The sequence below is a fragment of the Aspergillus tanneri genome (genome assembly GCF_003426965.1).
Source record: "Aspergillus tanneri strain NIH1004 chromosome Unknown AapTan_5_pilon_pilon_pilon, whole genome shotgun sequence".
NCBI classification, from domain to species: Eukaryota; Fungi; Ascomycota; class Eurotiomycetes; order Eurotiales; family Aspergillaceae; genus Aspergillus; species Aspergillus tanneri.
This window is the reverse complement of record NW_022984632.1, coordinates 3,465,932-3,485,830: the sequence shown is the minus strand read 5'-3', so window position 1 is coordinate 3,485,830 and position 19,899 is coordinate 3,465,932. Positions and strand designations below refer to the sequence as shown.

The 19,899-nt window shown below is 48.7% G+C and overlaps 7 protein-coding genes across 7 annotated transcripts; 5 read left to right on the top strand and 2 right to left on the bottom strand.

Annotated features, from left to right (window-relative positions):
* Window positions 1-659: 659 nt before the first annotated feature.
* On the top strand, window positions 660-4,644 carry gem1 (ERMES complex Ca(2+)-binding regulatory GTPase GEM1; the record flags this gene model as incomplete). Its single annotated transcript, XM_033575129.1, has 3 exons — window positions 660-1,129; window positions 1,203-1,741; window positions 2,750-4,644. 3 exons carry the CDS (start codon window positions 660-662, stop codon window positions 4,642-4,644), a joined length of 2,904 nt encoding a protein of 967 aa, XP_033423147.1.
* A 292-nt stretch (window positions 4,645-4,936) lies between these two features.
* ATNIH1004_010559 (SD08430p) lies at window positions 4,937-6,728 on the bottom strand (the record flags this gene model as incomplete). Its single annotated transcript, XM_033575128.1, has 2 exons — window positions 4,937-5,276; window positions 5,338-6,728. 2 exons carry the CDS (start codon window positions 6,726-6,728, stop codon window positions 4,937-4,939), a joined length of 1,731 nt encoding a protein of 576 aa, XP_033423146.1.
* A 727-nt stretch (window positions 6,729-7,455) lies between these two features.
* On the top strand, window positions 7,456-7,897 carry ATNIH1004_010558 (uncharacterized protein; the record flags this gene model as incomplete). The annotated part of the gene is made up of 4 exons (XM_033575127.1): window positions 7,456-7,530; window positions 7,579-7,652; window positions 7,701-7,745; window positions 7,801-7,897. The coding sequence occupies 4 exons, from the start codon at window positions 7,456-7,458 to the stop codon at window positions 7,895-7,897; spliced, it is 291 nt and encodes a 96-aa protein (XP_033423145.1).
* A 112-nt stretch (window positions 7,898-8,009) lies between these two features.
* On the bottom strand, window positions 8,010-12,588 carry ATNIH1004_010557 (exoribonuclease II; the record flags this gene model as incomplete). Its single annotated transcript, XM_033575126.1, has 5 exons — window positions 8,010-8,780; window positions 9,203-11,798; window positions 11,860-12,070; window positions 12,156-12,206; window positions 12,552-12,588. The coding sequence occupies 5 exons, from the start codon at window positions 12,586-12,588 to the stop codon at window positions 8,010-8,012; spliced, it is 3,666 nt and encodes a 1,221-aa protein (XP_033423144.1).
* A 1,498-nt stretch (window positions 12,589-14,086) lies between these two features.
* ATNIH1004_010556 (glutamine synthetase family protein) lies at window positions 14,087-15,757 on the top strand (the record flags this gene model as incomplete). Its single annotated transcript, XM_033575125.1, has 5 exons — window positions 14,087-14,531; window positions 14,588-14,853; window positions 14,900-14,952; window positions 15,005-15,679; window positions 15,727-15,757. 5 exons carry the CDS (start codon window positions 14,087-14,089, stop codon window positions 15,755-15,757), a joined length of 1,470 nt encoding a protein of 489 aa, XP_033423143.1.
* A 676-nt stretch (window positions 15,758-16,433) lies between these two features.
* On the top strand, window positions 16,434-18,244 carry ASS1 (argininosuccinate synthase; the record flags this gene model as incomplete). Its single annotated transcript, XM_033575124.1, has 12 exons — window positions 16,434-16,470; window positions 16,532-16,570; window positions 16,622-16,777; window positions 16,828-17,120; window positions 17,170-17,188; window positions 17,236-17,268; window positions 17,320-17,586; window positions 17,636-17,680; window positions 17,738-17,819; window positions 17,869-17,929; window positions 17,972-18,138; window positions 18,187-18,244. 12 exons carry the CDS (start codon window positions 16,434-16,436, stop codon window positions 18,242-18,244), a joined length of 1,257 nt encoding a protein of 418 aa, XP_033423142.1.
* A 352-nt stretch (window positions 18,245-18,596) lies between these two features.
* Window positions 18,597-19,897, top strand: ATNIH1004_010554 (D-serine ammonia-lyase DSD1; the record flags this gene model as incomplete). The annotated part of the gene is made up of 5 exons (XM_033575123.1): window positions 18,597-18,767; window positions 18,821-18,937; window positions 19,004-19,490; window positions 19,544-19,824; window positions 19,877-19,897. The coding sequence occupies 5 exons, from the start codon at window positions 18,597-18,599 to the stop codon at window positions 19,895-19,897; spliced, it is 1,077 nt and encodes a 358-aa protein (XP_033423141.1).
* Between the last annotated feature and the right edge of the window lie 2 nt (window positions 19,898-19,899).

The following is a 19,899-nucleotide window of genomic DNA, read 5'->3' as shown; positions in this document are numbered from 1 at the left end:
AAAGATGGTAGGCCTTTTTGCGAGGACGAAATCCCTTGTCTCATCATCTGCATTCGATTTCTTCTTTTTGTTGGCTATGTAGAACATTCTATCTATTGTCCCCACCCTTATTAGATATTTGCTCCACTTCCTGTTTTATAGACCCACATTTATTATATCCTTCCTGATCAGGATAATCCCCACACAAGGGCATTGCATTGAAGTTGCAGTCCACCAAGGTAAACGATGAGGTTACTTTCAGTTTTCACTCCCTTAACTGGCTCAATTACCCTGGTTATACTAGCACACGTGCCCCCTAACCAGCGGCTAGGTCTTGCTTCCGGTTGCGGCGATCTCTTCATTCTTCACTTCCGTTTTAGGACCATTCCAATACTCCAAATTCATCCTCATTGGCTGTGTTCTACTCTTCAGCGCGATTAGACTCTCTGCTGGTCCAGATTCTATTCAGAGATGGCCTTGCATCCTGCTGGGAACGGCGTTCTCATGTACCGAATCCAATGTATCATGCCTAGCCACTTCCCATATCCGCCGAGCCATCCACAGATGTGTTCAATTTCAAAATGAACCGAATACCCTAGAGCACACTGTATATTCTAGCTGTTTCTTCCCCTAGCGCTCCATACAGACCACTGTCCAAATAGCAGGAGTCATTAGAATCGATGACAGCTGGCTCTCTCCCTTCCAGCTGGCTAGGCATGCTGGCCTCCCGACGCAGGTGCTTCTACTTCCTCGCCGTCTGCATCGTCGTTGCTCTATTCTATGAGTTCCACTCAATCTTCATTCCCTCTATATCACAAGTACATCCCACCGATACGCCATTGTTAGCCAGTTCCCTTTCTGCGCGCACTCTCCTCTCACGTCCCACCTCCAACGACCTCACCACCCTCCCCAAAATAATTCACCAGACATGGTTCCCGGTGGGGAGCAACATGTCCGAGCGTGCCCAAACATGGGTGAAGACGATGCGTGCGCAGAATCCTGATTGGGAGTACGTACTATGGGACGATGAGACGAACCGCATGCTTGTCGAGCAGCATTTCCCTTGGTTCCTGGAAACGTACCTCAAACTTCCACAAGAGATTCTTCGCGCCGATGTTGCGCGGAATTTCTATATGTATCTTTTTGGAGGGTATATTTTCTATTCCACAACCCTATGCCTTGGTTAGAGAATAAGATAAATGTCGCATACTGACGTGAAACAGGATGTATGCTGATGTAGACACTGAAGCCTTGCGTCCCGTCGCACCCTTATTCGCAGCTCACGACATCTCTCTTGCCTCTCATCAATCCAGCCTCTCTTCACCACAGTTGGTCCCTCAAGCCCAGCGCGCCTTCCTCGGCCGCATGGGCCACAACTATGACCTTACAAGCAACGCTGCCGTCCCCAACGGCTGGATGGCGTCTCCACCGGGTCACCCCTTCTGGCTTCTTCCTGTGCTGCATGTACTCGAGCGAGCCGGTGGCGGAGGCGACGGCTCTGTGGAAGACCTTACGGGTCCCGGGGCCTTGGGGAGAATGATCAAGAAGTATTTCGAAGACTCACAGCACGGGTCGGTACGACGCGAATATTGTGCTGGTGTGCAGCAGATACAGCCAAGTTGGATGCTGTTTTGTAACACCGACATCAAGGATTCGTTGATCCTGTTGCCTGAGAAGCAGATCTATCCATTTAGTTGGGTAGATGATGACGTGAAGGCTTGTTTAGCGGCCTTTGCGAACCCGGAGTTTGATCCAGAGGTTTGTAAGAGAGTGATTGATGTTGATGCTTGGCCAAGTTATTTCATCACGTATTGTACTCACTCCTGGTGATTCCCAGTGGTTACAATATATCATTTAATTGGGAGGGGTTATACTATAGCGCTGTCGACTAAAAGTTTCTCTGGAGGAGTTATTATGTGATGAAAATTGGGAAACTGAGAGGATAGAAAGAGGAAACGATCGTGTAAGCCGGACTTGGGTGTGGATCTCTTGTCCAGATTTTAACATCCAAAGTCAGAATGAATATACGTACTCCATTATGTAGCAATCCTTTCATAGAGAACTGCCATATGCTGTAGACTCTGTAGATGCATTGAGAATATTAAAGTCTCCAGTCTCCAGGCGAACCCCATCAGGTACAGCCAGTCAATTGATTGGGCCACGATCCATGCACCTCCGTTCTTCGGAATATAGATACTAATTTGGCTGTACTGGCACAGATAGCTCGCTCATAGTGATCTCTCAACAATTGATGCTTTACTCTATATGCTAGCGATAACCAAGGAGCTTATTTAGTGGAACTGAACCTGCTGCTATGCCAGAGCTGATCTGCCATGAGGGAGTTTCCACCGGCACTGCGAAGGATGGAAATTCTCATGAAGAAAAACTAGCTAACTATCTTATGTACAGTATTAATCATCCTCTCCGATACCAATTTATCTGTTAAATTATCTCATAAGTTCCGCCAAGAGACAACACTGTCTCACGTAAATAGGAGGGTTTCGCACCTTGGAGGGAAGTGGCGGCCTCAGGCTGCAAGAGCCGGCACAACCTCCCCCGAAACTCCGGCTGGGGTAGTCGCAAGATAACAAGTGCCTGGTGGATCTTCACATTCTTTGGATCCCCAGGCACGGTGACGGTTGAGAAAGTATGATTTAGGTGATGATTTGAACAAGGCACAGTTGATTGCCTCCTCTGTTGCAAATGGCTACAGGTGCGATTGGCTACATGACGCCAGGCGGCGCCCCTGTTTGTGTACTGACTTACTCAGTGCGGATTTGCGTTTGTGGTGATGAGGGTACGGGGAAATCCAGCCTCATCACCTCGCTTGTAAAGGGCGTTTTCGTGACAAACAAGATCCAACCGATACTACCTCAAATTACCATCCCTCCTACGATCGGTACCCCCGAGAATGTCACCACAACAACGGTAGTGGATACGTCTGCGCTCCCGCAGGAACGAAGCAATCTAGCGAGGGAGATTCGAAAGGCAAATGTGATATTACTAGTATACTCAGATCACTACAGCTACGAGAGAGTTGCTCTATTCTGGCTTCCGCATTTCCGGTCCCTAGGCGTCAATGTCCCGGTGGTGCTGTGCGCCAACAAGTCCGACCTTGCGGCGGGCCACAGTGAGGCCCAAGTCATTGAGGAGGAGATGCTACCTGTGATGTCAGAATTCAAAGAGATAGACTCTTGTATCCGCACAAGCGCCCGTGAACACCGGAATGTGAATGAAGCATTCTTTCTCTGCCAAAAAGCGGTCACACACCCTATTGCGCCGCTGTTTGACTCGAAGGAGTCTTCCCTGAAGCCAGCAGCGATCTCTGCGTTGCAACGTATTTTCTACTTGAGTGACAAGGACCGAGATGGCTTTCTTTCCGATAAAGAGATTGGGGATTTTCAGATGAGATGTTTTGAGAAGCCTTTGAGTGAGGAGGATCTGGTACACATCAAGGAGACCATTCAGAAGACCCACCCCAACTCAGTGACTCCTTCCGGTATTGATTGCCGTGGCTTTCTCCATCTTAACAAAATGTATGCCGAGAAAGGACGTCATGAGACTGTGTGGATCATCCTCCGAGCGTTTCAATACACGGATAATCTCTCGTTACAGGAGAGCTTCCTTCATCCACGATTCGAAGTTCCTCCGTACGCATCTGCGGAGTTATCGCCAGAGGGGTACCGGTTCTTCGTAAACCTCTTTCTCCTCTCGGACAAAGACAATGATGGAGGGCTAAACGATGCTGAGTTGTCATCGCTATTTGCCCCGACCCCCGGCTTGCCTGCCTCGTGGGTCGACGGCTCATTCCCATCTTCGACTGTTCGGAATGAAGCAGGTCATGTTACTTTGCAGGGCTGGCTTGCTCAATGGAGTATGACCACCTTCACATCACCCAAGACTACTCTGGAGTACCTAGCCTATCTAGGATTTGAATCATCCGATAGAGGTAATCCTTCCACCACGGCCGCCCTCAAAGTTACTCGCCCGCGAAAACGGCGAAGACGCCCTGGGCGCGTGGGCCGTAATGTTGTCCTGGGTCACATTCTTGGGGCATCAGGCTCGGGGAAATCAGCACTTCTTGATGCATTTCTCTCCCGTGGTTTCAGCCCTACGTACCGTCCCACCATCCAACCACGGACAGCAGTTAATACAGTTGAACTTCCCGGCGGGAAACAATGCTATCTGATTCTAGATGAACTCGGGGAACTAGAGCCCGCCATCCTGGAGAATCAATCCAAACTGCTTGATCAGTGCGATGTGATTGTGTACACCTACGATTCGTCCGATCCTGATTCTTTTGCGTACATCCCCGCTCTGCGATCCAAATATCCACACCTTGAGGAACTTCCAAGTGTCTTCATTGCTCTGAAGGCGGATTTAGATCGGACAACCCAAAGAGCAGAGTATCAACCTCATGAATACACTGCAATGCTGAAAATGACAGGCCCGCCACTTCACGTCAGTGCCACATGGAGCTCAATCCAGGAGGTATTCGTGCACATTGCGGAAGCAGCGATGGAGCCTAGCTCGGCATTCCCGCGGAGCGAGGAGGATGTCGAAGGGAAATGGATGGCATGGGGAATTGCGTTGGGCGCTGTGGTGTGTGCTGGAGCGGCGGCGGTAATGATCTGGCGCAGAGTTAGTGGTAGTGGTGGTGAGTAGCCATAGCGTTTAGAAAATAGTGTGGGATATATATCCGCCTGCTACATCGTGCCGAGTGCACACTAAATGATCCCTCGATCTACTTACCTGAGAGCATGGGGCCAGAGATTTTGGACAGTGTATACAAGCAGTCTACCAAGAATAACTTTCGTTTCCACTTTCATGGTTTGTAACTTTTAGACTCTTTATTAATACACTGCCACTATGTGATGGAGCCAGTGACTGTAGGTACAAGGTATGAATATCCAGATCCGCATGTCTACTGCAACTCGTGTATTTTCTAAAGTCCTTACTAGCGGCTAGTAGGGGATACGCGCCACGCCCGGAGAGGTAGGTTTTGCAGCTTCAAAACTGCCGGTTTAATAAACAGTATGAAAGTGATGGTGCCGATTAGCACACATATAACGTTCGTAGTATAGTAGCCATCCCGGATGGTATTGCATGTGCCACCACCGTTGACGCAGCGTACCTTGTCTGGTTCCAAGGCACAAGAGAACGACGACGTGACCAGATCACCTTTCAGTTCATGGGTTGGTGGTGGTGCAGAGGGAGGTACACAGTTTGCCTCCGTGAACATGTCCACGAGTTTCAAGATAAAATATCGAGGAAATGTACCGCCAAGATTCGATACCCTGGGGAGAGATCGAGTTAGATGCGAATACCATAATGTATGGAGGGAGGATTAGAACTTACGTTGCCAACATAGTCATGTAGGTTCCCCCAATGGTGGGGTCGGCAATGCGGGCGTGGAAAGCAGAAACAGCGACAAACATGACAGTGTTCATGAACGTCGAGACAACATGCTCTCCAATCACTGCCAACAGATACCAAAAGGGAACCTCGGTTCCTGAAGGGAAGATCATCACGGTGGCCTGAGCCAACACCGCGGCCGCCAAGCGGCCCACAAATGCCCAGCACCACAGGCGCATTGGGGTATACTCGGTGGACCACTTGCCGGCGTAGTAACCCAGGCAGATTTCGAATGGGAAGTCGATGAGGACCACAAGGGCCATGTTATCCTGACCGAAGCCCTTGTCCAAGAGCTTCAAGCTAGTCACGCCGTCGTTGGCCTGGAAGCCAATCTTGGCGATCAGGTGAACTAATATTATGGTTTGGATATTCTTCAGTTTCAGCACATTCCACATGCTTCGGTACACGTCCATGATACTGTCCCGCTCATGAGTCTTGTCTTCCTTTTTCATAACAGCCAGACAAATAGTCACGACCAGATATGCCCAGCCCCAGAACTTCAGATACGAACCCAGTGACAAAAGACCCTCTTCCGCGGGAATCGATCGAAACCAGCGGTTTGCGAAATCCTTAGAATTGAATGCCAGGAACACTGTGTATGATAAGAAATGTCCAGCTGTCAACCCGACCGTCTGCGCGGTGGACGCATATGAGATATTTGGCGGTGACATGAGCGTAATAGCCCATCCGTCGACTGCAATATCCTGCGTAGCGCAGAAAAACACAAGCAAAAACCACCAGTTTGTGAAATTCCAGACACCTGCGCCACCATTGGCGCCCGCGTCCTCCATCATAGTCCCGATACGTCCACCTAGATAGATCATCGCCAGTCCCGCAATGACTTGGATCGGGGTAATCCAACTCTTTCGGCGACCAAATCTTCGACTCCATACCGCGTCGACAATTGGACTCCACAGAAGTTTCAGCGAGTAGGGATAGGACGCGAGTGAGAAGACACCAATTTGACCGTAGGATAGATACGGTTTTAATAGGAATGGCACCGACCCTGTCGCCAACCCCATAGGCACACCCTGAAGGAAATATAGTACACATAGCAACAGAAAGTTCCGTCGGTCGCTGCTAGGCAGATTCGCGAAACTGGTCGTAGTCAGGGCCGGGGTTTGCGGGGTTATTGGGGGATCATGGTCCAGGGAGAAGCTAGGTTGTTGCATGAGGCGGGACACACGGGAGTTCGAGGACTCCACAGAGGAGTCCCTCTTACGCATTTCGATGTTGGCATTCATCTTGCCGTCCGCATGGCCGTTTTGGTCGGTTTCAACCTTTAAAGCCGGCTTTGAGGGACGTTTAGAGACCGTCCGGACCTTGCGCTTCATCTGTGAACTGCGGCCACGGTAATAGAGGACGTCGTGGGCGGAGTTCAGTTGGTGTTCAATGATCTAGAGATGATGGGCAGGGATTATAGTGGTCGGTCGTTTCAACAAGTTAGTTAAGGTACCGATCTCTGTTGGCTTTCACCGCTGTCCGTGCTGCATGCTAAATATTCAAGTTCCGCTGCTAATTAATCTTCTGCAGGAAGATAAATGGAATAATAGAAATAAACTGAAGGAATGAATGCAGGGGAGCTGGAGAATATTAACGAGAGACGTGACGCATCCACCGTGGCGAAGAGTTGTGATTTCGAAGCAAGCTGGCCTCAACTTTATCCTTAGTTTGCTTCGTTTGGCTGTAGGTGCTTAGTGTGTTTGTACTGTTTGCTCTCTCTCAGTCTGCAGCGGTAAACTGCGGCAGAATCTGAGCCTTGTAGACGACAAAGCGTCGAGGAGTACCCGTTATGCGATGAAACGGGTGGGTTTCTTATGTATCGAGAGCTGATTGTCTATTTATATAGAGAGAGTAGAGAGTCTATCGTAATGGTAGATTTAGTGTTTCTAGCACGTATGGTACCAGGTCAAATTCCCAGATCGGCGCAAGGGATGTATGGACAATTCCAGGGCAAATAACAAGTGGTTTTTATTGCAAGGGATGAGCATTTAAACCCCGACTGTGCCTGCATGTGCTGTGTATCTCTTTTTCTCCAAGGAGCTGAAGAAGTGACCCATAATGTATGGTCTCAAGCACTTGCCTCTTCTCGCTTTGACCCTCTTTTCATCGGGCAGCTTTGCCAAGTCGACGACGGTATGATCATAATATCTTCATTGCGCTTGTGCTAATTCATGATACCAGATCGGTCTGCAAACTGCCAAAGGTAGTCGGTCGGTGAGTGTGCCGCTGGACACTTGTCACCTCATTGATGAGGAGTACGTGTATATGACGGCATGCTAGTATACGATTCTAACTGCATTTAGCGAGGTGTACACTGTCTTTACTTCACGTTACTGCCGCGTCTTCGTGTAAGTCTGCCTAGATGGCGTGGGGCTTTAGTTCGGACTGACCTGACCATTTCAGGGGCACTGTGTGTAATGGACGTCAAACACTGCTTGGGAAGGGGGAACACTCTACGGAAATCCCTGTGCCTCTTGGGAGTGTGTATTGCGAGTCGTGAGCATGTATAAACGCAATATACCTATGGATACAACACATTTATGGACACATTTGATACTATAACTACCGCCTTGATCTAAACAAATCACATATTACTAAGTATAATATGTCCCTCATTTGCCTTTCCATGCTAGCCAAGTAACAACAATTATCCCTTTGCACGCTGCTGCCATCCACAACGCTCCCGGCAGCCCAATATCACTCTTTGCCCACAATCCACCCAGCATCGTTCCCACTAGTAGGCCTCCCACAGCCCCCAGTCTCCTCCATCCCTCCATGCGAGGCAGTGCCAGCATCGCCGGTGCCGAGAATAAATCACAGTACACACTGGTGAGCACCACAGTATTCAGTCCACTCATATTCAGCACCCGACTAGTCACTGCTTGGCCACTGCTCTGGAATGCCACCAATGCCAATGGCACGGCGGTAGTCCAAGTAAGGTTATCTGCCTTGTGGTGTTGTTTAACCGTGGCAATGCTCGCTGCAATCGCAACGCAGATCAGCTGCAGCGTAAATGACAAAGAGAGGGCCCATCGAGAACGCGGATAGCACAACCGGTAAAAGGTCCCAAAACAGAACGACCCCAAGCAGAACGACCCGATTGAAATAGCGGATTTTATCCATCGGTCCCCAGAGTCGAGCCCGGTGAGGCCAAGGCCAAGGTACACCGTGTTACCCGTTTGCATGCTTACGAAAGAGCCCCAGATAAAGACTGCGGAGCTGTCGAGAAGCCCCGTGATCATATAAGAAAACAGGAGGATTAGGTCTGTCCATTGGGTGGTGATTTCTGTACGCAGATATTGTCGAAGTTTGACAGTGGCCGGTGGGCGGTTATGGTGAAGTAGAGGGGTTCTCTCATGGGATGGGAACTGCTGGTGTGGCATCTCCAGATGAGTGGTTGAACAAGTAAAATTCGGTAGATTAGGTGTTCATAGGGAAAGCCTGGAGTGCAGGGTGACGTCACCACTAACCCCAGCGATTTCAGGCACCAAGATTGGAGGCACCTGCATAGGGCTGATTCTTCGATGAAGTGACCCACAAAGGTGGGCATTAGTACATATATAAGCGAAGATACAATATGAGGTAAACAAAAGAAGAAAGACTTTGTTCTTAGATGTGTGTGTTGGGGGGGGGAATATATTGTACATATTCTATAGTCTTATAACTCTTTTATCCGATGGGCGTGATCTGTAAAATGCAGCTTGCTTCGACCAGCGAAGCGCCTCCATAGCCGCATCAGTCGCAGATTTCCCGTTGATTTTTGAGACCAGGGATTAAATGGGGGTTCTCAACACCATTCACCCACCCGCTCAAATGGTTTGATCACCCGAGTAGCTTCCATGACCACCATCAAGCGGGAGATATCCACAGATAAGATCTTAGCTTCCACCACACTAAGGATATCGACATCAGTCAACCCAGGAGGAGTAATGATCTGACAACGAACCCCGAGCGATGTTATCATACCAGAAAACCTCCGCCCCAACTGTGCCTCTACAAGCGAACTACTGCTGTAGGGCTTGTGAACTAGGCACTTAAAGGTCTCTGGCAAAGTGCATTCCGCGAAGTAGAAAGCGCGAAACAGGAGCATGCAGGCCCAAAACTGCTTGGATGCTCGATCGACATCCCGGAGTCGGTTACGCTTCCAGCGGGATTGTATGATATACCTATCCACATAGTCCCTCGAGAAAGGAAGCGAATGGCCATCCGACTTCGCATCGAAGCGACGACCATTCTCATGCTCAAACCGTATAGCAGCTTCTATCTGATAGTGCGCTAAAACATCAGCATATCGTCGTAGCGGACTTGTGGATTTCACATATGCGTCAAGCCCTAAAGGCACATGATGAACTGGGTTAGACGAGGACATGCCCTTAGGCGCGGCCAGGTGTAACCAGTTCTGTCCGCCATAACGTGTAAGGTTCTCGTTTGTCAGGCTGGTGTATTCTGGGTGATAGTATGTTCCATCATAAACGACTGGAATATTGCGCTCGGAGCACCACTTCGCGGAGACCCAGCAAGCTAGGTTCATTAAGAGGGAGACCAGGTTGCGTTTAGTAAGGTCAGGCACTTCATGGGGATCTAAATCCCGTTGGTGCAACTGAATGATAGGGTCACCAAGAATGTAGTGCCCTTCAGTGACATACATGTTGTATGGGTTCGGATTCTGGGCGCCAGTGGTCATTGAAATGGGCGTGTCAATTGGCGAAGGCCATTCCATGGCTCCATTTTTGCGCCGGTGTTCTCGAAATGCAAGCATGAGTTTCCTCAATATGTGGAAAGAGCTCTTGTCCTCGAGAGATAGAGTTTCCTGCAGGCCTTTGCGCAGATGTCTCTTGTCAAACTCTCCCCCGACTGTCAATGGCTCCAAGTGGCGTTCAGTGCTAGGCTCAAACAGGCTGCGCAGCTTGTCATGGGTAATGTAAACTACATTCCTTACTATGCCATTTGAGACATTTGTGTCTAAGACCACGCCATCAAGGTTCATCTTGGCGCTAAAGGTGAGGGTTGGACGGTTAGGAGACAAACTAAAGTGGGTCTGGGTTAGTGATTCGGGAAACATGGGATAGGTGCGTTCTGGAGCATAAAGTGTCTGGACACGCGAAGCAGCGTACTCCATGATCAAATTGTTTGGGTTGATGAATGCTGATGGATTAGCAATATGAACACGGATCCAGAATGTATCATCAGACCCTGGTACGCGCTCGAGAGAGACACCATCATCAATTTCTTGGGCATCTGCATTGTCCACACAATACACTGGCAAATCACCCCAATCGGTTCGTATACTCTGCATAGTGTCTGCAAGACCTTCGGAATTGAGGGTTTCGCACGCCTGTTGAACACGCGCCCATTCAGTATCAGAGCGAGGTGAAACGCCATGTCCAGGGAGAGCTAGGCTTTGGTCTAATAACCGTAAATTTTCCCACGGGGATAATACTCCTATTTCTTGCAAGAGTAATGGAGCGGTAGATGCTGTTAACTCCAGAGTACTATACATTCCAGTGGCACGCATAATATGCGAACCAGCAGATCGTAGAGTCCCAGATTTCATACCACTAGGAGGGATACACCACAACTGGAGAAATTCAATGATCATGCGATCATTGGAATTAAACTGCTCCGTCGGAACTTCGCGGTAAACTGAAGCCATTCCATCCTGGCCAGGCTGAAATCGATTTGCAGTCGGGCCAACGCAGCCCATCATTGTAGGGGAGCGAACGTTCCTGCTCAACCTTATAAGACGCTGTGCCTTCTGGATAAATTGTTGCAGAGGATGATTTTGCATAGGAACCGCCTCCTTGCCCATCACGGAGCGAACGAGGTGATCTTGATGCTCATGTACCCATTTGATGACCGTTTCAAGAATATTGGCAATCCGTTTTGGCTGCACTAGGTAGTGATTGGTAAATAGCGAACTTCGATCATTTTCGATAACAAACGGATTTCGGCGGACAGCCTGATGGACGGCAAATAGCATCGCATTATCGAACTCTCCCTTCTCAACATTCAAGGCTCTGCACGCTAGCTCTTCAAGCGTAAACTCTAATTTGTCAGTCTCATCAGCTACCAAATCATGGATATTATCCAGTCGATGCGCATTTGCCAAAAAGATTTCTTGCACCTGCTCCCCAAATGTATTGATCATCTGCAGCAGAGTCGCGCCGACAGGTCTTGGTACCCCGCCTTCAATAGTGGACTGCGTTACTTTGCCCGGTTGGGCAAGACTATCGGGAAAATATGGGTGCAACGGGGCCACTAGTTCTGGAGGCGCAAACCCCTTCACAACGTAGTCAAGGTCTTTTTCAAAATCAATTCGCCACTTTCCTCTATCTGTATAGAACTGCTGCTGTTTGCATACCGATCGAACATACACGGCAAGACTTAGCACGCCTTCGGAGCTGCATGGTTGGCAATCATGAGTCAGCACCTTCCAATGATGAAAGACAAAACGAGACTCACGAAGATAGTGCTACCAGATCACCCGGCTCCAGCAAGTCATGCATGCTATCCCCATCATCCGCAAGGTTATCAAAATCTGCGGCATCATCATCTACCTTCCGGAAAGTCTCGCTGTCGGCCGCAACAGATTCCTGGCCATCGCCCAACATATTTCCGACCCAAGGCGCCGATGCTTCCGCTTGATTCGATGTCCCCGGCCCTCGCACAGGGTCTAAAACACTTGGATGGCTTTCTTGCCATTTCCGTAGGTAATCCCGTATATCTCTGTTCTCCTCGAATTCGGTTTTAAGACGAACATCCTCTATCGCCCATGATGCCCTGGGCTGGTCGTGCGTAGTAGATGAATCCTGATTAAAACATATATTAGTTAATTTTGCAGTAAAATATTCCATTTTTAGGGTCTCCCACATTCGACTCGCTACTTAGAAATCTTAGTGACACGGTCCGAAGAGATGAAAATAATGAATGTTTCTTATAACAAGTTATAGGGTAAGAGCTGGCTTTGTTTATTGATGCAGAAGAGCGGCTAAATTCACATGAATACCTTGCAATAGTCACACTATGAGATAACCGGCTCTTCAGCAGGTTTAGCGACATTTTTCAAGCTCATCCATGCTCCGGGTGGGATTAGAATGGTGTAATGTCTTTGGAGGCCGCAAAATCTGGGTATTCTGCCGGCAGTGTGCTCTCACCGACGAGGCGGTCACTCTCAGGGATCTGATGTCCCATTCTTTATTCCGTAGACAGCTAGTGCCTCTCCTATGCCAAAGAGGGTACTCAGAATATCGCAAGCATATTTACAATACCTCCACATACCAGGCCCAATTGTGTGCGCGACGGATGGCCTTTATTTATGTTCAAGCCTCGAAACAAGTTCTGTGGTGCTATTTGGCTGAAACAAAAAGCTAACGTGCTAACATGTAGCCCAGACCCTTCATCAAAAAATTAAGCCGAGACGCCTCCCCGATTAACTACGACTCCGTTAGCATCTAGCTTATCCATCCAAATAACCGCTGTCTAAAACCCTCGAACCCCTCGAGTAGGACCGTTGATAAAACGATTTATGTATGGGCACAGATAAAATGAGAGTTGATAGTTGAACGAACGAACTCAGTCGATGAAATAAGTGTATCTGCGACAAGTAGATTTAAAGAAGCCCAGAAATATCAGAAAGGGCAGACAGACTAGTGCCGATGGATGGTCGAATCTGCCTCAGGTGACGAAGTATGGCTGCTTTTAGGGTACTACCTGATTAGATGAGACACTTGGCTCCAGATGGTAGGCAATTTCAAAACAGTTGAGAAAGCCAGTAGCACTCGACAGCTCCACCAAGTACCTGCCTGGCAGATAACCTCTATTTGTACAAGCTTTCGCGCCGCAGCAAATGTCCCACAGCTGAGAGGGGTCCAAAATTCCAGGTATCTGATCGTTGTGTGTACAATGGAAAATTGGCCATTTCTTGACATGGAGCATCTATTCTGGCCGTCTCCAATATCTAGCGGAGTGGGAAGAAGGTATAATTTCAAACCAAAGTGACACCCAGCTCACAAAATTAAACAAATACTTCGTGGACCCTGGGATACTATGCTGGGCTCTCAGACTGCGCGGACCTCTGCCGCATTGGATTATGATGTTAGGAGCAAATCACAGAGATCCTTGTTGGATTATATTCTTCCGACGAGACTTAAAGCGGCGACCAGGATGTTTCGAATCGTGTCTAGTTTATACTTTAGGCCTCTCATTTAGTCCTCTCTTTATTATACTAGAAGCTCCATGCAACTTCTTGTCATCCTGTATGTAGTAGACTATTATTAGTATTTAGTATCTATCTGAACTTGAAAAGTGGCACCATATAAATCATCATACGTATCATCGCAAAATTTTACAGGAATTTTATCGTGCTTCAGAGCTACAGCTTGTTTTAAAATATGCATATTAACTACTCTGTAGAATGTAGACAATTCCCCTATGACGTGACGGAGGAGCCACTTATCGAGCTTATCGATAAGCGCGGTCTTCCCATCCCCCACCGCGGTCCGCTCTCCGCGCGGTAAGTGCTGTGCCGAGGAGCATCGCGAGCTTCGCAGAGTCGAATTCATGAGCGACAACGGCGAAAACCCCGGTGCCGCGATGGAATCCACTCTGGAATTTCAGCTTGGTGGGGTCCACATTGACATCTTTAAAGCTGTGGTTTGGGCATTTCCAACTTCCGATACATTCACGATTGATGATCCCCAAGTGTATTTCGATGACCATGACCATCCAAAAGATCTCAGTTGAGGACCTCCCCAAACTCCTTGTCAATGACCTCAAGGTGAAGGTCGCTGGCATTGACTGTGATGGCATTCTCCGCGGCAAAGTGATGTCTAAAGAAAAATTCCTGGGCATTGCGCAAAAGGGTTTCGGGTTTAGTTCGGCAGTGTTTGGCTGGGATATGCAAGACGTGCTCTACACAACCAATGCTAAGATCGCACCTCCAGAATCGGGGTATGTAGATTTTATAGCTGTCCCCGATCTAAACACGTTCCGGCGCATACCGTGGGAAGATGATATTCCCTTTTTCTTGGTGCGGTTTGTTCAGAATGGCAAGCCCGTGTCCGCAGACGGGAGGAGCATGTTGAAGGACGTATGCGACAAACTTGCTGCATCTAATTGCAAGGCCATGGCTGGAGGTAGGCTTTGAGTTAACAGCGATGCTCCAACACGATCTTTCTGATGCGCTTTGTAGTTGAATTGGAGTTTATGAATTTCCAAACCCCTTCACAAGATGGATATGGTGGTACCGATGGAGTTGGTGCGCGCGACATAGCCGCTTTTCTTGAGAAAAATTCACCAGGTGCCCTACGCCCATTGACCGCCGGCAGTTTCTCATACAGTGCGACGCGACCAGTCGCTTATAAACGATATTTCTATGATATTTTCAACACAAGTGAACAGTTTGATTGCAGGATCGAAGGATGGCACACCGAAGGTGGACCGGGAGTATATGAAGCGGTGAGTTTGGCTTATGATAAACTATAGCATGTGGCTAATTAGGTAGGCCCTCAAGGTATGCGACATTAGTGAGATGGCGGATAGAGTGTCTCTCTTTAAGTACGTCCCTTCCAAAGTACAGGTGAGAATAAAACAGCAACTGACGACTCAGATTTCTGGCAAAATCCATAGGAATAGAGCACGGAATCACGCCTTGTTTTATGGCGAAGCCGATCCAAGGCCAGCCTGGCAGTTCCGGCCATATTCACATATCCCTCTGCGACCTTGAGGGGAGAAATCTTTTCGCTCGAGAAACACTAGACACCGACGCCCCATGGCCAGATGCAGCTGGACTCTCGGATATGGGTCGCCAATTCCTCGCCGGCATTCTCGAAGCATTGCCAGGCATTATGCCGCTATTTGCCCCGACGATTAACTCATACAAACGCATGGTGGAAAATTTCTGGGCTCCTGTGAATATCAGCTGGGGACTCGAGGACCGCATGGCATCCATTCGCATTATTACCCCTCCAGTGTGCAAGCCCAGTGCAACGCGATTCGAGGTGCGGATTCCTGGGGCGGACCTACACCCCCATTATGCACTAAGTGCCATTCTCGCCGCTGGGTGGCGGGGTGTGCAGAAGCAGCTCAAGATCCAGATCCCTCCTGTGTCGGCTCAGGGCGATTCCCGTCCAGAGCTGTTGCCGAATAATTTGGAAGAGGCTCTGGAGCGATTCGATGCAGCCAACAGCATTTCAAGAGAGATCCTCGACGGCGAGTTTGTGGACTTCTTTACAGCAACGCGCCAACACGAGTTGCGAGTATGGAGGGAGGCTGTGACTGATTGGTGAGTTCTTTTTCTTTGCTGTAATAAATAGTGACTAACTGGCGCAGGGAATTTAAACGGTACATCGAGACTGTTTGATGAATATAATGTACATACATATCTTTTGCTTTTTCCTATCTCAGCCCGTGTTGAAAACTTAAGAGTTATTTCCGATAGTTGTGCAAGAATATACTGAATAGACATGGGTTTATCCACGGATTGGAATGCCATCTAGTCATCACGAAAGAAAACATTACTAGGATTTAGTGCGGAGAGCGTAGTTAGTGTTTCGTGTCTCGACAACGCCTGGAGACAGAGCCAACACATATCGGGGAGTATACTTCGAGCTCCTAACAATTAGCTACACTAAACTTGTGGGATATCACCCAATGCTTCAGCACCCCGTCTTTCTACCCTAGGATCACGCCCCAGTATTTGCACTACCTATGAATGATGTCGCTTAGCCATTTTTTGGCGGGATGCAGTTGAGCGTATTGTATATCGAATATTATTGCCAAGACTGTAGGACACAACAATCTAATTAATCCCAACCGAAGTGCATTTCTGCAAGGGATATATGTATGTCACGTGTCATCCCAGATGAGTCACGATCCCATGACTCAGTCAGCCGATACCGCTTTAGTTCCACCGCTAATTATTATCGTCCACCTCTGTGAATCCTGTTGACCGTTCTTTGGTTAATTGATATCAACTTGACCCTTACCAACTTCTATAATTCTCAACTACCTTATCCTCCCCTCAATTCCCCATCACAATGGATGCAAAGCCTCGTGTTTGTCTTGCCTACTCGGGTACGTCTACTCTCTGCCCCGCACTCCTGATATGGACTCGTGACTAACTGGCGCTCTACAGGCGGTCTTGATACCAGCTGTATTCTCCGCTGGTTGATCGGTATACCTATCTTTTGCCCTCGATACATCTCCCGCTAACCAATTGAGAAAGAGGAGGGCTATGACGTTGTCTGCTTCCTCGCCAATGTCGGTCAGGAAGAAGATTGGGCGGCCGTCGAGCAGAAGGCTCTGAAGATTGGCGCAAAGAAGATGATCATTGAAGACCTTCGTGAAGAGTTCATCACCGAGCTCTGCTTCCCCGCCATCCGTACGATCTTCACAGGCCCCGCTGTATGGATTTGGAATAACCTGTAGCAGAGTGCAATGCCATCTATGAGGGTCGTTATCTTCTTGGCACCAGCTTGGCTCGTCCTGTTATCGCTCGGGCGCAGATGCGCGCAGCCCAGCGTGAAGGCTGCCAGTATGTCAGCCACGGTGCGACTGGCAAGGGAAATGACCAGGTCCGATTTGAATTGGCTTTCTACGCCATTCAGCCGTCGATCAAGATCATCGCTCCTTGGCGCGATCCCAAATTTTTCAACCGCTTTGCCGGCCGCAATGATCTCCTTGACTACGCTGCTCAGACCGGCATTCCGGTGACGTCCACCAAGGTATTTTCTAGATAATCCATATACAGAACTGCTGCTAATACATTTGTAGGCCAAGCCCTGGTCAATGGGTGTGTAACTCCGTCCATAGATATTGAAAAGATACTAATTCCGCTAGACTCCAACTCTGCGCATTGCAGTTACGAGGCGGGTAGGTCTTTCCTTGCCTTATGAGATTTTTATGGCATTCTAACATGTACAGGTGTTCTTGAGGATCCTGACCACACTCCCCCTTCCGATATGTGGACCATGACCGCCGACCCCCTGACCGCTCCCAACCAGCCCACCGACATCACTATTCAGTTCGAGAAGGGTATCCCTACTAAGCTGACAACCCCTGAGAAGGAGTACACCGACCCCGTTGAGCTCTTTAACACGCTTAATAAGATTGGATTTACCCATGGTATTGGCCGCATTGACATCGTTGAGAACCGATTCATTGGCCTGAAGAGCCGTGGATGCTACGACTGTAGGTCTCGGTCTACTTTGTATGTAGTTCATCTGAACTGACTTCCTAGCCCCTGCTATGACCATCCTTCGTGATGCGCATCTTGACCTTGAGGGTAAGTGCCTGACTCAATATTCGTCCTACTAGGGACATAAGCGATTAACCATGATAGGTCTTGTGCTTGATGGCCAGGTTCGCGCTCTGCGTGACCAATTTGTTACCCACAATTGGTCCACCCTGCTCTACAACGGCTAGTGAGTACAGTCAGTTTGGTTCGCTCAATTAGTTAGTAATATCATGCAGCTACTTTAGCCCCGAGCGGGAGTTCATTGAGAATAGTCTCACATTTAGTCAGAAGGCAAGTGTATTTCCTCTCAGTTCTAGCGCTCGTACTAACGAACCACAGCGTGTCAACGGCCAGGTCCGCCTGCGCTGCTACAAGGGCAATGCCTACATTCTCGGACGCTCCAGCAGCACTGAGAAGCTCTACGACGCCGAGGAAGCCTCCATGGACTCCTTGGAAGATTTCGAGCCCACCGACACTACAGGCTTCGTTGCCATCCAGTCGATCCGGTATGCATAGCCCTACTCAAACACGGAAAGATAGCTAACCATGAACAGCCTTAAGAAGTACGGCCTCCAGAAGGCCGAGGAAGGCGAGTCTCTTAGCCGTGCTTAAGCTCGGCACTGCATTCAAGGCGCAGGAAAGTACATTTCAATAATTCATATGAAATATTAATATGTTGCCAGTATGGTGTTAGCAACGAAAAAAAATAAATAGTTTGGGTTTATTATTCTACTCGGTTTGTGGGATGAGTAGACCATCGATGATGACTTAGTGTCCCTTTCATCCGATCCGCGCGATGTAGTGTATTATTAACTCCCCCACGGCCATGTTCGTATGCGCATAGTACAAGAACCCCCACGTCTCCGCTGACTACAAAACTATCCATCTCTATCTACCTTGCCTCTACTTTTTCTACAGGAGACCGAGGACATATTTCCCCCTTTGTATACAGTTACCTGTCGCAATGGATTATTCCCTTCAGTCCTATCAGTCTTTCATCGGCCGTCCCGTCACAGAGCTTCCAACGCCCTCCCTAGTCTTGAGCAGGCCAATCTTGGAAAAAAATATCAACCAGCTGCTGCAAGATGTCAAGGACCTCGACATTACATTTAGACCCCATGTAAAAACACTCAAGGTATGTATGTATACGTTTCCATGTCTGTCAGATGCAAAGACTAATTAGAATAGTCCATTGAAGTCACGCGAATGATGCTAGGGAATGGCCTGCACCGCAAGATCGTTGCATCAACCTTATGCGAAATCCGCGGAGCAATTCCCTTAGTTAAGGAGGGGATTCTGGATGAGGTATGTTTTGCGATGTACCTAAGCATTTGCAGGTACGGGGTGCAGTATATCTAATGGGAATCATAGTGTCTGTACGGCCTTCCCATCTATCCCAGTGCTCTCCCCCATCTCGAAGAGCTTTCCAAGTCAATTAGGATTGTCCTCATGATCGACAATGAGCAGCATATAGATGTGCTTGAACAATACATTAACATCTCGGGAAATGCAGCGCCGTGGCCTGTTTTTATTAAAGTGGATGTTGGATCCCATCGCGCAGGACTAGAGAATTCCTCCCCTTTTCTACCTAGACTGGTTCAGCGAGTTGAAACTTCCACGGCTGCTTCTATTGAGGGATTCTACTGCCATGCTGGTCATTCTTACGGGTGTCGCACACCGGAGGCTGCCGCAGCTGTGCTACAGACAGAGATTGAGGGTGTGGTGCGCGCTTCCAAAAACGTGCACCTTTCCAGGGACCGCAGAGTCATTGTTTCTGTTGGATCAACCCCCACGGCTCATGTAGTTAACACACTAAGGAAGGGCCTACCGGATACGATAGACTTGGAGTTACATGCCGGTATTTCTTGTTCCCCCCCGATTGGTTTGTTGGGGTAAGCTAATTATGTCAAGGAAATTACCCCGCAAACGACCTCCAACAAGTCTGCACCAGCCTCATCTCGGAGTCACAACAGGCAATCCGCATTCTTGCTGAGATCTGTAGTGTATACCCAGAGCGTAATGAGGCACTTATCAATGCGGGAACTGTTGCATTGTCCAAGGAAACCAGTGACTCACCAGGATTTGGCCGTATAGTCGCACAGTCTCAGTGGTCGGTTCTTCGTATGGCGCAAGAACATGGCATTCTGGGTACGACAGACGCATCCCAGGAGAAAGTTGCAGAGACTTTCAGGGTAGGACAGAGAGTAATGTTATATTGCCAGCATGCTTGTATTACTGCTGCAGCGCACCATGTATATTACGTAGTC